General features: G+C 46.2%; 1 protein-coding gene across 1 annotated transcript; it reads right to left on the reverse strand.

Annotated features, from left to right (window-relative positions):
* Positions 1-448: 448 nt before the first annotated feature.
* Positions 449-13,897, reverse strand: LOC309449786 (scaffold attachment factor B1-like). The gene is made up of 19 exons (XM_082072178.1): positions 13,576-13,897; positions 12,188-12,275; positions 11,698-11,762; positions 11,406-11,612; positions 10,882-10,944; positions 10,416-10,443; positions 9,012-9,510; positions 8,544-8,593; positions 6,819-6,919; positions 5,583-5,732; positions 5,411-5,487; positions 4,329-4,468; positions 3,958-4,049; positions 3,450-3,556; positions 2,679-2,972; positions 2,333-2,470; positions 1,871-1,913; positions 1,104-1,225; positions 449-810 (listed from the first exon to the last, which is right to left on the reverse strand). Exons 1-19 carry the CDS (start codon positions 13,762-13,764, stop codon positions 684-686), a joined length of 2,580 nt encoding a protein of 859 aa, XP_081928304.1. The 5' UTR covers positions 13,765-13,897; the 3' UTR covers positions 449-683.
* Between the last annotated feature and the right edge of the window lie 181 nt (positions 13,898-14,078).

Below are 14,078 nucleotides of genomic sequence, written 5' to 3' on the forward strand. Positions count from 1 at the left end.
CGCTGGGAGGTTATCGACTGATGATGACTGCTCCACGTCCACCCTGCTCCAACGTATTGTTCTTTACGCGCCTGCTTCTAAAGGAGAAAGAATACTGAGCGGGAAGGACTTCTGCATCTAACCCGGCGCGTCTGTTCTCCTCTTACGGCATCTCAGTGACAACGTGTACGTTCAATAAGGGACTGATCCTCCCATACAGTTGCTGGGTTTAAGTTGAATGTTTTGCCGAGTCTAGTTTGTGACTTACAGAAATTACTGTAGGTAGGACAGGGTGCTGATCAGATTCCCTTAGGCAGTGTAGAATTTGAGCTGTGTTGTTGAGCATGGAAGGGCCCTCTCAAGATAATCTAGTTCAATATCCATGCCCAAGCAAGTTCACCTTTGAAATGAGATGGTTTAGCGTAGAGCTGAATAAATTCATTTTCCAGGGACTGCTGAAACAAAGCAATTAACTGTAAACTGACTTTTATTTATGGAAAATGGAATGCTTCATTAATAAACATTTTCAATGGGGTATGAACAACACATTACAAAACAAATGAGTTCACATTGGATTGAGTGACGTAATATGGCAGCAGCTTAAAAAAAAATACACTTACGGTAGCCCATAAGTTACAATTAATGGTAACCCTGGGTGACAGATTTATTTCAGTTGCCACCTTGCATTAAAAATTAAAACATACTCAGTAGCGACGGTTGAAACGAGGATCGTTGGGTCTGTTTGCTCTCTCCTGGCCAGCAAAGCCTTCCTGCATTCCTCCTCCGTGCATCATCTGACTTTGGTTGCCACCTTGCATGAACCCTCCACGCCTAGAAAGGGATTGAGACATTTTGATAGAACGGGTGTTGTTTTAAACACAAACTAGAGAAGAACCACTACCCGGATTTTCAGGCTTCGACAGTAACGGAAACTTTCAGATGTGAAGTTATTGAAGAAGAAAAGTTATGCCAAGATGCGTGTTTTGCCGCACAAGGCAAGCGGCTACTCACTTGTCGTCCATCCAACAGAGAACAAAGTTGGAAAAGAAAGGAATTGTGCATCCAAACCCGGCATCCCGCGTTCACATACAGCACAAGGAACAACCTCGAGTTAGCAGACTAACCGTGACTGGGGGGGGATCCCTCTGCTGTCGCTCATTCTTCTGTCAGACCCGTAGCCGCCCCAGCTCTCCCGAGAGTCTCGCGAATGCCGGTCTGGGCCTCCGGGGCGCTCGTCGGGATAATGCTGAAAGGCAAGGAGCAGTTACAGAACCGCCTCAAAGAAACTCCTGAAGGTTGCTTGGCTCTAATGACTCAATCTCAGAATCATTTTGGATGGAAGGGACCTCCTGACACCATCCAGTCCAACTCAACTCAAGCAGGATCAGATCCAGAACAGCCTCCCATCCTCACAGCTGGACACTTCACAGCTTCCCATGCACCTGATCCAGTGTCCAACCACCTTCACAGGCTTTTGTGTGTGTGTCTTTTTTTTGAAATGTGCTTTGCTCTGTTTTGGATGGAGTTTCCTGTGTTTCAGTTTGTGCTCACTGACTCTCGTCCTGCACCGAGTCCAGCCCGGCTCCATCTCCTCCCCATGCTCCCTCCTGTGAGCTATTGATGCGCATTGATCACACAACCCCGGCCTTTCTCCTCTCCAGGCTCAACAGTCCCTTTTGGACACAATTCACTTGTTTTGTATCAGAACAGCTTTATAATAAACAAGTCTTTGAACTGAATTTCATCTTGTTAAAGAAAACAAGACAATCTGCTTATTGATACGTATTTTGGAAATAACGCTTAATTCTTAACTACTGCAATTTAATCTCACACAGAGTATAAAAAAACAGGTTATAACAAGTTGTTTCTGTAGCTTTATAAAGCGACTTACCTGTCCATCCCGATCTCCCATCATTGTCCTTGATCCGTATCTCCTACAAACAGACAAGTAAAATCAGACTGTGGTAGAAGAACATGGAGCAGTCTGTAAAAATCCATCTGTGTAACAACCCAATGAACAATCCCGCTCCCCTGTAGCGCCCACATTAGCTACAAAAGGCACAAACAGCTGGAACACACGGAAACCAGGACACATGTTGCATTCCTGGAAAACCCAGTCAGTCCTACGGTACAAATGAGAATATTCTCATTAAGATGCTGGGTGCCCACAACATCATTTAGAACATTTTCGGTATCCTACAAATATGTGAAACAGCTTTACAAGTACAGATCTCCTCACGGCTGTGTAAGAAAAAAAAGTCCACAGCCACTAAGCCACACAAAATGCAAGTCAAACACACAGGAAAGGCGGCAAATTGTGACATTAAATACATTTTTGTCTTCCAACACCAACCTGTCTATTGAATGATCTTGATAACGGCCACGATCCCTGTGATCGAAGTCATGGAAGCGATCCTGGCGACCAAAATCTGAGTGGTACCTGTCGTTCATTGCCATTCGCTTTGCTTCTGGCCAGTACGGATCATCTCTCCTGCAAGGAAGAACGTGCTCATTTTAGTCAAGATAATGACTTTTGATATTGTTCCCTGTGTGCGAACCAGAAGAAGGGTAATTAAGTTCAAAAGGGAGCTGAAAAACCCTCTACTGAACACGATTATCTCAATGCAACCAGCACAGGCTGATGAGAGCAGCTGGCAGCGCCGTTTTCCACCTGCATCCCTTGTGGTCATTGGCTCTACCTGCCGTCTATGTCGTACGGTCTCCTCATCGCAGACCGACGTTCTTGTTCGTAGCGGAGCTGCTCGTGCTGGCGCCGCAGCTCTTCCCTTTCCCGCTGAATGCGATCCTGTTCCCTCCTCCTCTCGTGTTCTATGTGCATCCGCTCTCTTTCCAGTCGCTCTCTTTCCATCCGTTCCCGTTCAAGGCGCTGCCTCTCGATCTCCAGCCTCTCCCGAGCGATCTCCAGCCTCTCCCTTTCCTCCCGCTCCCGGATGGTCTGCAGGTGCTGCTGCCTCTCCCGGCGCTCGCGTGTGCTGTTCCAACACAAAACCAAGAGTTATGGATCTAATAATTCAACAAATAAGTTAAAATGGGGAAGAGAAGAGAATATAAAAGCTCATTCCTTCTGTTCTAGGAACACATCCAGCTCTGAAGCCAGAACAGTATGCGGGACAGGAGGACTCCACTAAAGCTCAGAAACTTCTTCCTGTCCAGGAAGACTGATGAAAACATTTCCCCTCAGTCCAATTCACCTCACTTTCGCTATGTAATAGTGTGAAAATTGTTTTAACATGGAATTCAGGTGACAGTTTTAGCGAGGAATTTGCAGGATGGCCATTGCCACCTTTATCCTGGATTCAACAGCACAGAAACAGATATACCCCCCCCCCCCCAAAATCACTAAATACCTGAATTAGGTTCTTAATTTCTCTATAGACACAATGTATTTAAATACAAAAATATTCATTCAGAGTAAAAAAAACAAGGAAGAATTGCACTGCTGCTCTTACCGGCGCTGCTCTGCCTCCCTCATTTTCCGCTGTGCTTTGATTTTGTAAAATGGCACAATCCCTTGTCTCTCTCTGCTCTCCGACTTGCGATCCTGGCTCTTAATGCTCTGTATTTAATATCGAAGGAGATAAACTTAATGGAGAGCATTTATAAAAGGACAACTATCACAAACAGTATTCTGAGCTCTGTTGCCATTCGTACATCTCACATCTCAAAGCTCGGTCCCCACGTTTCTAAAGAAGCTGCTCTTTTTCAAACCTTACAGACACAGCATACATTAACATATATACTAACACTCACCCTCCCACGTTGGTTTGGCAGGATTGCATTGCTGATTATGGTACAAGCTGTGTGAAAGGTGTTTTACTAATTAAGATCTAAACCCACATTCTAGAAACTCCAGCTGGACAAACCGGTTAGACAAGCGGGGGCTACACGGAGGTTGGCAACATTCAGCATTCGTTCCTAAAGAAAAGTGCCGGTTTCCCATGCAGAAACAATACTTACTCTGTCTTTTGATGTAGTCGACGTTTTCACACTAATAACAGGTTCTCCTTTGGATTTATCCATTACCACGGTTCTCTCTGTTCCTTTATTTCCTAAATAAAACCAAGATTGAGGGGAAAGAGATAATATACTCGTGCAAAAGCTGGTAGCCCGAGGCTTGGACAAGCGCACTCTGCTGGGTTAAGAACTGGCTGGAGGGCCCAGAGGGTGCTGGGGAATGGGGCTGCACCTCACTAGTGGTGTCCCCAGGGGTCAGTGTTGGGTCCAGTCCTGTTTAACATCTTGATTGATGATTTAGATGAGGGGATTGACCGCAATTACTCACACTTCACAGTATCTTTCCCTCTATAAAAAAATAAGAGCCAAATTACCTGACTTAATAGTTTTAGGTTGATCTGATGAACCCGACTTCAGTTCATCTTTCTCTTTTTTTTCTTTTTCGTCTTTGTCTTCTGTCTTTTTAGCATCATCTTTTTGGTCCGATTTCTCATCTCTTTTAACACTGCCAGGTCTACAGAGAGATATTGATACAGATTAGACTGATACAGAGCAAGAGAAAACTCAAGTAACACAGGGTTACTGTGGCATGAAATTTAACATGGAATTCAGGTGACAGTTTTAGCGAGGAATTTGCAGGATGGCCATTGCCACCTTTATCCAGAATCCAGGCTGCCCAGGGGGGCTGTGGAGTCTCCTTCTGTGCAGACATTCCAACCCGCCTGGACACCTTCCTGTGTCACCTCATCTGGGTGTTCCTGCTCCATGGGGGGATTGCACTGGATAAGCTTTCCAGGGCCCTTCAACCCCTGACATTCTGGGATTCTGTGATCAGGAAGCGCCAATATGAATCATGATCATTTTCGTTGGGCAATTAGGTGAAATAAAGGCAAAAACTTCTCAAGAGATAGCATTTTAAATGAGCTATGCCTCAATAAGATAATTAAAGCAAAGGAGTCAGTGTCATATTCACTCTCTTAGGGTATTTTTCAGCTACTTTCAGCAATGCTACAGAGAAAAAACACAGTGCTGAAGGGGAACGTGTTCTGGAGCAGGATCTTGGACAACTGATCTTTGCCTCTTGGGGAGCACAACCACCCGACAAAGCCCCAGCGAGAGAAAAACGCAACGGAGAAACAGTGCCATACTGATGACAGCCCTCAAACGGCCCCTCCTATAGACGTATGACATGAGAACACCCCATCTTCACTAGAACCCAAATACAGCTGAATTAAAACGTGTGCTTGAAAACGCAACTCTCCAATGCCTGCCTTAAAGCATGGAATAGAAACACGTGAAGTTAAGCACCAAACTTCAACAGTAGTTTATCTCATAGGAAAAGCTGCTCTTTTTGACTGCCACAGAAATTCTTACTGTAACTCTGTTCTTCCTGACACATCAATACAGACGGAGGAACAGCAAAACCCCTTTGGACAGAGAAGTTTTACAACAGTACCTCTCGCTGACCGGTTCTTTCTTTGCTTCATTCTCCTTTTTTTCACTTGGCTTCTTCCCAGCGGGTTCATTTTTGGCCTGGAATTGATTTTGCACGTCATCAGCTGAGAACGTGGTCTTGGTGACGTGTACAACGTGGTGGTGATGGGGTATCTTTGGGGACCGGTACTCACTTTTTCCACAGAGATTATTTTCCCGTGTAGCTCCGTTTTGTGGAGGTGAGTAATGCACTTGGTGGCCTCCTCGGCCGTGGACATGGTGACGAAGCCGTAGCAGCGAGCGCCGGGACTGCGCGCGTTGGTCACCACTTTAGCGCCCACCACCTGTCCGAGACAAGGAGCTTTAACACGCGCCGTCACCCAACAGCAAGAAGTACAAGCTCCATTTCTACTCTGGTTTACCCAGAAACTTCTGTTTTTCAGAAGTGAGCAGATACCAAAGGAGAATCGCTTTGCCATCTCCATTCAAATCAATGCTTTAATGTCGCTGCTAAGGGGCAGACCCACCGTGTTATCTACAATCTCGTTTAACAAACAGAAGTTTCCCCAAAAGGTCTGACTTGAAAAAGCCCACATAAAACACGCATGTAATTAATTATGCTTATTGATGTTCATATATTCAACAGAGCTCACTCTGTATGACAGAAATCATATTCCACAGAGCTGTCGTATTTTAAAGTACAGCTGGATAAAGAACACGCTTTGAGCATTTATTGCAGTTGTACATCTACTTCTAGGACGCCTGGCCTCTGCTAAATACTAAAAAACACCCCAGTAATTTTATTTAAATGACTAAATGTTACCATGGCATCTAAGAAGAGGCAAATACTAGGTTGGATGTCACATCGTTTTTAATTACATTTCAAATTTTGGTGGTACATCTCTATGACACATGTTCCAAGTTCCTAGACGGAATTCTGAGCAAATAAATAGAAGGAAATATTGCATTTTTGTTATGAGGAATGTTAAAAAGGTTTTACCAGTCTCATGACGTTTAGACAAACTCAAAGCTGTGCTATACTTACTTTTTGTACCTATTGTACAGTCAAACTGAGGTTCTAGATTGTTAGCACATTGTTTTACTACAATCTTTAAATAGGCTTCAAGAGTCTGTCAAAAATCCTTCCTGCCATCCATCTTCTATTAAACTTTCTATTTCCCAACCGAGAAGGAGACTTAACTTGCCCTTTTGTCCATCATTAATAACTGCAGGAAACCCGGCCACCCAAAACCAAACCAAACGACCCATACAGGGGCTTCTCAGAGCAACTGCCAACTCGAGACAAAACTTCCAGTACCAAGGCAATTTTTAAGATATTCCCCAATAATGTTTCAACATAATTATTAAGACAGTTTCAAGTGAAATAAAAAATCCAAACAACTGCCAAAACCTGCCACGCTGCCCCTTACCTTCCCGTATTTGCTGAACAGGTTCTTCAGATCCGTGGCTCTGGTAGTGGAGGCCAGGCCGCTCACCCAAAAGTTGCGACTGGAACCGCCAGCAGCGTGGCCTAAAACCAGACAAACCCAAACCAGCTGCTTCTAAATGTAAAAGGATCTAGTTTTATGATCATGTGACTCACCTGGTGGATGAGGGGAAAGCTGTAGATGTGGTCTATCTAGACTTCAGCAAAGCCTTTGACACTGTCTCCCATCATATACTCCTGCAAAAGCTGGTAGCCCATGGCTTGGACAAGTGCACTCTCTGCTGGGTTAAGAACTGGCTGGAGGGCCGGGCCCAGAAGGTGCTGGGGAATGGGGCTGGCGGCCAGTGGTGTCCCCCAGGGGTCAGTGTTGGGTCCAGCCCTGTTTAACATCTTGATTGATGATTTAGATGAGGGGATTGAGACCATCACCAGCAAATGTGCTGATGACACCAAGCTGGGAGGGAGTGTGGACCTGCTGGAAGGCAGGAGGGCTCTGCAGAGGGATCTGGATAGACTGGGAAAATGGGCCGATTCCAATGGGCTGAAGTTCAACAAGGCCAAGTGCCGGGTCCTGCACTTTGGCCACAACAACCCCCTGCAGCGCTCCAGGCTGGGCACAGAGTGGCTGCAGAGCAGTCAGGCAGAAAGGGACCTGGGGGACTAATGGACAGGAAGCTCAGCATGAGCCAACAGTGTGCCCACGTGGCCAAGAAGGCCAATGGTGTCCTGTCCTGTATCCAAGAGAGCGTGGTCAGCAGGACAAGGGCAGTGATCCTTCCCCTGTGCTCTGCATTGGGGAGGCCACACCTGGAGTATTGTGGTCAGTTCTGGGCCCCTCGGTTCAGGAAAGACATTGAAGTGCTGGAGCGGGTCCAGAGAAGAGCAACAAGACTGGGGAAGAGACTTGAACACAAGCCCTATGGGGAGAGGCTGAGGGAGCTGGGCTTGTTTAGTCTGGAGAAGAGGAGGCTTAGAGCTGAGCTCAGCACTCTCTAGAACTACCTGAAGGGCAGTTCTAGCCAGGTGGGGATTGGGCTCTTCTCCCAGGCATCAGCAATAGGACAAGGGGCCATGGGCTTCAACTCTGCCAGGGGAAATTGAGGCTGGAGATTAGAAAGCAATTCTGTGCAGAGAGAGTGGTCAGGATTGGAATGGCTGCCCAGGGAGGTGCTGGACTCACCGGCCCTGGAGGTTTTGAAACTGAGATTGGCCATGGCACTTAGTGCCATGATCTAGTCAATGGACTGGAGTTGGACCAAGGCTTGGACTGGATGATCCCTGAGGACTTTTCCAACCCAGCCCATTCTGTGATTCTGTTTTTAAAAAATCACAGAGCGAATGAAATGTGATGTATTAACGGTCTCCTCCCATGATTCACATTCCTGAAGGCAAGAAGCATTCCAAGTCCAAAAACTTTTAGGATGAAACTACAAGCTTTGACACATGCAACAGAAACAGGCTGTTATTCAGGGAACTGGAGCGGTGCGGATCTGAAGCAACTGTGGCTCTTCAGAACGTGCCTGTCTAGAAAACTCCTCGTCCTCAATAAAGTTCCAAGCTTTAAGTTTCTGTGTCATTTAAACACACAAATACTAGATTCCAAATTACTTCAGCATGTCTATGATATTTCACAACTGCACACCCCACCCAATACAAAAACGGTGACTCCCAGCAATCATTCGAGTTGTGTTTTTGAAAAGAAACGTACCTTTCTCATCCTTCGAGATTATCTTTGTATCTCTGTCCTCCTCCACAGGGCTAAAGACAAAACACCACATTGTTCAAGTCAGAAAGAAAAGTGAACAACCAAAAATGATGAAAAATGCTAAAATGAAATACCTACCAGAAAATGTTGCAAATGAAAACACACCTTTGTACATTTAAGAAATCTGACAATAAATAACGAAGTCAGATTCTTAAACAGACTTATATTATGAAGACATTTACAAATAAGAGTAATTTAAGGAAACAACCTTTGAAGGTTGAGGAAGGAAGGAAATCAAACCCTCTGTGTTTAGAAAAAAATATCTGCACATGAAGAAATCAAACAGACTCTTTAGGAATAGGCTACAATTTCATCAGTCTCGGTGGCCAATTGAAGGAAACAGCTTATGCGCATCACTTAACGACCAATGAAAAAAGATAGCATCTGGTCTAGAACGGAGAAAAAACAAACCTCTTTTTCTGATCACCGCCCTCACTGGCTGAGGACTCTTTAGTAGCGGGGGGTTCCTCAGAATTAGCTTTGTCTTCTGTTTTCTTCGCATCTTCTTGGCCTTCTTGGCCCTCGGGACCTGCGCCTTTGGCCGCTGTTCCCCCACTAGAGGCTTCCAGGCCTTGGCAGCGTTTGCTACTCTGATCGCTTGGGGTCTCTACCACTAAAGAGCCACAGTCCGGTTTCTCTTCCTCTACTGGCTGTTCACTTGTCTCCCCTTTCGCTACAACTAAACGCTTTGCTTCCTTCCTTGCCAAAGCTTGTGCCGATTTGCTGTCCAAATCTAAAGCATCTTCCTCCACCTGAGCGGCAGCAAGAGCGTCCTCTTCCTCCGCCAGCCTCTTGCCTGGCACCGCGTTACTCGCTTCCTGCGCATGTGGCCGCTCCGCTTCGGAACTTTCTTCGTTAAGTACTTCAGATTTACAAGTTTCCCCCAAAATGTCGAGTATTTTCTCATTTTCTACGGATTTAACAGGAATAGAATGGCACAAGATTTAATCACCAGGGAAATACAGCAATCACAAATGTGGAACTGGCATGGCTGCCACACTAACACCAAGAGAACTGCTAAGCTACACAGAGATTGGAAAACCCTAAGTGTACACAGTGTGAAAAGTACCGCGCTACCTGCTGTCTGACAAACTACCAAACCAGCCCTACAGTGTTAACAGGCAAGAAAAATGCCCCCAGACTTAACAAAAACCTTCTGGCTGTTCCTGGATATTCTTCACCAAACGGTTCAGCTCTGTTTCTTCTCTAGTTAGCTTCCAGAGTCCGAGACGCTCAACTGAACGTACCAAGGCACTGAGGGTTCAATTTTTAAATCTCTGTGAAATCCTTTTAGAGCGGACAGTCCAACATGAGAACTGGGCATCTTCTGATGGTGCGTGAGAGTGTTTGCAGTCCAGAAAGTGAAAAGTATCTGTATGAAATTCCCATGAAGAAACTCTCTTCTTTCTTCTGTATCCAGTAACTAACCTTTACATTTTAATGCCCTACAGTATCTTTTTATTGCTTTCACTGCTCTCTACTTAGTAACAGAGTTAAGGTGTGTGCGATATCACAAGATCTGTTTACAGGTAGAATCTTTAGCTTTTAAACTGCGATTAACTTCTCTAAATCCATTTATGTAGTTTAACAGGTTTTTAAACCATTTCATTTCACTGGAAATATTGCAAAGATGCCAAGCATCACTTCACAGATCTGGGGATATGATTGGGTTTCCAATCTCTATGACCCTGCATAATCTGGATTGTCCATCATAAAAATAATGCAAATTATGTTTGTTTGCTTGGTTTTTTTAAGAGTTAATGGTTTAAAAAGTATTAGTTGAAAACACAGGAATATGTTTTTCTTTAACAGTACCTGGTTCCAAGTGCAGTTTCTCCATTTTCTGTTGGGGAAAAATAAACATAGAATGAGGATTTTATCCAATACGTGTTGTAACACAGAATAACAGCAACACCCAACCCCAACATTGACATCGACACAATTCACCTACGACGTTTAGCACTTTCTTCCCCCCATCCACTGCAACCGAGTATTTTATGTGGGTAATTTTTCTGGCACTTTAAAGCCAAATCACAGTTTCAGCCACAATCATGTTCTCGTATGTAACTGGGGATATTAAAGAGATCGGTAAAGTATCTTTGTGTATCACATCAACTGGAGAGTGGAAACCCATCCCGGCTACTACTTGATACAATCAGCAAGAGAAGGAAGAAATAAACAGTACAATTTCATATTACGGTCACGTTTTCCCTTGTGTAGTATGAACACAGAGGGAATACTGATAATAATAACCTGAAATACGGCAACGTTTTCCATTTACCTTCATCTCAATTAGATCAGAAGAAGAGGCATCTAAATTGTTTTCAATCTCATCATAATCTTCCTAAAAGAGTAAAAAAGGAATTACAACAGAAATTCTTTAAACCGGAACATTATTTCTACAGAAAAGATCGTCAAAACACCTGTGAGTTGAAAACATAGTTTTGTCTCCATATATAGAACTATCTCGCTGGCTGCGCACAGGTGTTTATACACTTAGACACATTGAAATGGGAAGAGTGAACTCTACAACTGATATATTACTTTCAATTCCAAGCTTCTTTCACAGCAAGCGGAGACGTTACCGCAGGGTAACAAAGGCTGTGACCAGTCTACTGGGACCATTTCAAACCCCTGACAGGTCTCAAAACATTTATCACTTAAACAGCAGGACATGAGAGTGCTAATGTGAAATAGAATCCATATCACAGCCATGTCCTATATTCTATTACGCTCAAATAACTCACTTGGGTGCACATATGCTTATGAAATACCTTCTGAAAGTGTCCAAAGACCTCTACTCACCTCATTTTCTGTTAGCTGATCTGGAAGTTCTTTCATTTCCGCTTCGACATTGTCTTTATTATCAGACAAAGAATCGAGAATGTTATCAGGACTATAGTCTTCTCCACAGTCTACAGCACTGCCGTTATCGATTTCAGCTTCATCTAACACACTGATATCCATCATGTCAATATCCTGCAAGGTATCCAGACTTGTTTCGATGTCCTCCTAAAGAAAGAAAAAGGGGAACCCTGTATTTTTTGTGGGTTAAATGATGCATATTTGCAGTAACAGCAATCATGATCTCACTTACCTGCCCATCTCTAGAGTTTTCTTCTAGCCCATTGTCTTCAACACCTTCTTCTTCTGATTTTCTTCCTAAAAATAGTATGAATGAAGTGAGATACAGCTATTTCAGAACAGTTTGCTTTCAATTAGATACAACACTAACACAAGTTATACACATTTGCTATTTGTGCGACAAAAAATTGTTCTAATTACTCCTGCCCTGATTTCTCGCATCTAAAAATGTATCCCAAAGATAATTCAAGGGCTTCTCTGAAAACAATGAAAATGTATATAGTTACGGCAAGCAAATTAGTCCGTGGGGTGTCGTGAAGCCACCTTGATGTACGCTGGCAGAGCTTTTGCTGCAGCCCCTTGCTCTGCACCTGACACAATTCTACACTCACAAATACAGGAACATCCACAACTTATGGCCTCATCTACAGAAGGAATCAACGTTGGACGCTAAGTTCCAGCTACAAGGAAACAACGGAACTGTGTTTGCCTGGAGTCCATACCTTTGCTCGTTCTTTTGGGCGTTCTCTTGTTGGTCAGGTCTGAGGCCACAGGGATTTCATCGGGGTCTCCTCCTTCATCCTCGATGGCCTGTCGGAGACAGCAGCACCACACCGGTTGTATTGTTCAGTTGTTTGCATTTGTACAGGTTTTTGATAGGATAAATTTGCTTACAGTAGCTTGTACGGTGCCACATTTTGAATTAGCGCTGAGAACAGCGCTGACACCACAGGGATGTTTGAGCCGTTGTGGAGCGGTGCTGCACAGCACCGAGGCCTTTTCTGCTCCTCACACCGCCCGGCCTGGGGTGCACGGGAACGCGGGAGGGGACCCGGGCAGGACAGCTGCCCCAGCCCACCCAAGGGACATTCCACACCAAACGCTCAGCAAGAAAACTTGTAGGGGTGGGGCTGCCATTACTTGGCATCAGTCAGTGGAGAGCAAGCCACGCTTCTTTTACATCATGTGCTTTTCTTGGGCAGTTTGTTTTTTCTTTTTCCTCCTCTTTGTTGGCTTTTTTTTGCGATTTATTTAAAAAAATATATATATTAAGCTGCCTTTATCTCAAGCCACGAGTGTTCGCTCACTTTGACCCTCCCAATTCTCCCGCCAATCCTGCCAGGAGGGTTGGGGTGAGCAAGCGGCCGTGTGGTGCTCAACCGCCTACCACGGCTAAACCACAACAGCACTTTTACAGATGTGTCACACGAAAGATTCGTGTCTCATCTTAGTTCAGATCACACAGCCGAGCAGCCGCATCAGCCATTAGAAACACTGACGAGCCAAGGCGTGTAACACAACCCCACAGCCAAATCACGCCACGACTGAGGAGCAAAGGTGCCCTCATCTGTAAACAGGGCTCCCCATTTAGCAGATAAGCACTTTAAGTGTATAAATGACCACTACAGGAACTCAGATGCATCCGACAGTATTTTTTTTCCTCAACACATACACCTATTAGAACGCATTAAATGGTCAGGAGCGGCTACACTGTTCTGGCTTCTTATAAGTCTGTGAAAATACATTCCGGAGAGGTGGAGCCTGATGAAGCGTGTACAGAGGTAGCGAGACAGGAGATGCAGGAAAGGGGAACGCGGGTACACGCTGGGGCGGAGGGATGCGGGGACAGACGCGCGTACGTGGGACACGGAGCAAGGGGAAGATCGGGGCCGGCACAGAGCGAGATCAAGAGTAGGGGCTCCACAGCGGCCCGGGGGAAGGGAACGGGCGGCCCGGGGAAGGGAACGGGCGGCCCGGGGGAAGGGAACGGGCGGCAGCGCCCTCAGACGCCCCCAGCGCGGCCGGAGCGCAGCGCGCATGCGCCGGGCGGCCTGGGGCCGGGGAGAAAGGCCCCGTATGACGCGTCCCCTCCCCCCTGTTGGCGCCTCACCCTCCGCAGCCGCTCCATGAGGACGCTCTTGTTGCCGCCGCTGTCCAGGCTGCGCCGCTTGAGCTCGGCCCGCAGGTCGATGACTCGCAGCTCGCTCAGCCGCCGAGTTTCGGATTCCGAGCCGAGAGCCGCGGCCCCGCCGAGGGATGTGAAGTCCCCCAGCCCGGCCGCCGATTGACTCTCCGCCATCAAGGCCCGTTCGGTGCTCCGCCTCAGCCCCGAGCACACGGGAGAACACGACACAATCACACACGAACCCCGCGATCACGGCACAAAATGGTGGGGAGGCCGGGACGCGCCAGGGGAGGGGGGAACCCCGCTCTGCGCATGCGCGGACAGAAGCGCGATGACGAGCGGGGGGCAGGGGAGGGCGTGGCTTGGGAGGGAATTTGAGTGACAACTCTTGCGCAGGCGCGGAAAGCGTCTCGTACGCCCGGGGGCGGCTCGCGAGCTCTTGCGCATGCGCCCCAGGGCCGAAACCGGCTGCGCTTGCGCAGTTGTGC

This window comes from Streptopelia decaocto (assembly GCF_964273445.1).
Source record: "Streptopelia decaocto genome assembly, chromosome: 24".
In the NCBI taxonomy this organism is placed as follows: Eukaryota; Metazoa; Chordata; class Aves; order Columbiformes; family Columbidae; genus Streptopelia; species Streptopelia decaocto.

Bases quoted from the DNA above. Each gene is read 5' to 3' on its own strand.
- LOC309449786 (XM_082072178.1), bottom strand. From the start codon at position 13,764: ATGGCGGAGAGTCAATCGGCGGCCGGGCTGGGGGACTTCACATCCCTC. The intron at 3,557-3,957 runs GTAAGTATTGTT...TATTAAATACAG, and splicing joins CGACTACATCAAAAGACAGA to AGCATTAAGAGCCAGGATCG. The intron at 1,226-1,870 runs GTAAGTCGCTTT...CTTGCCTTTCAG, and splicing joins TGGGAGATCGGGATGGACAG to CATTATCCCGACGAGCGCCC.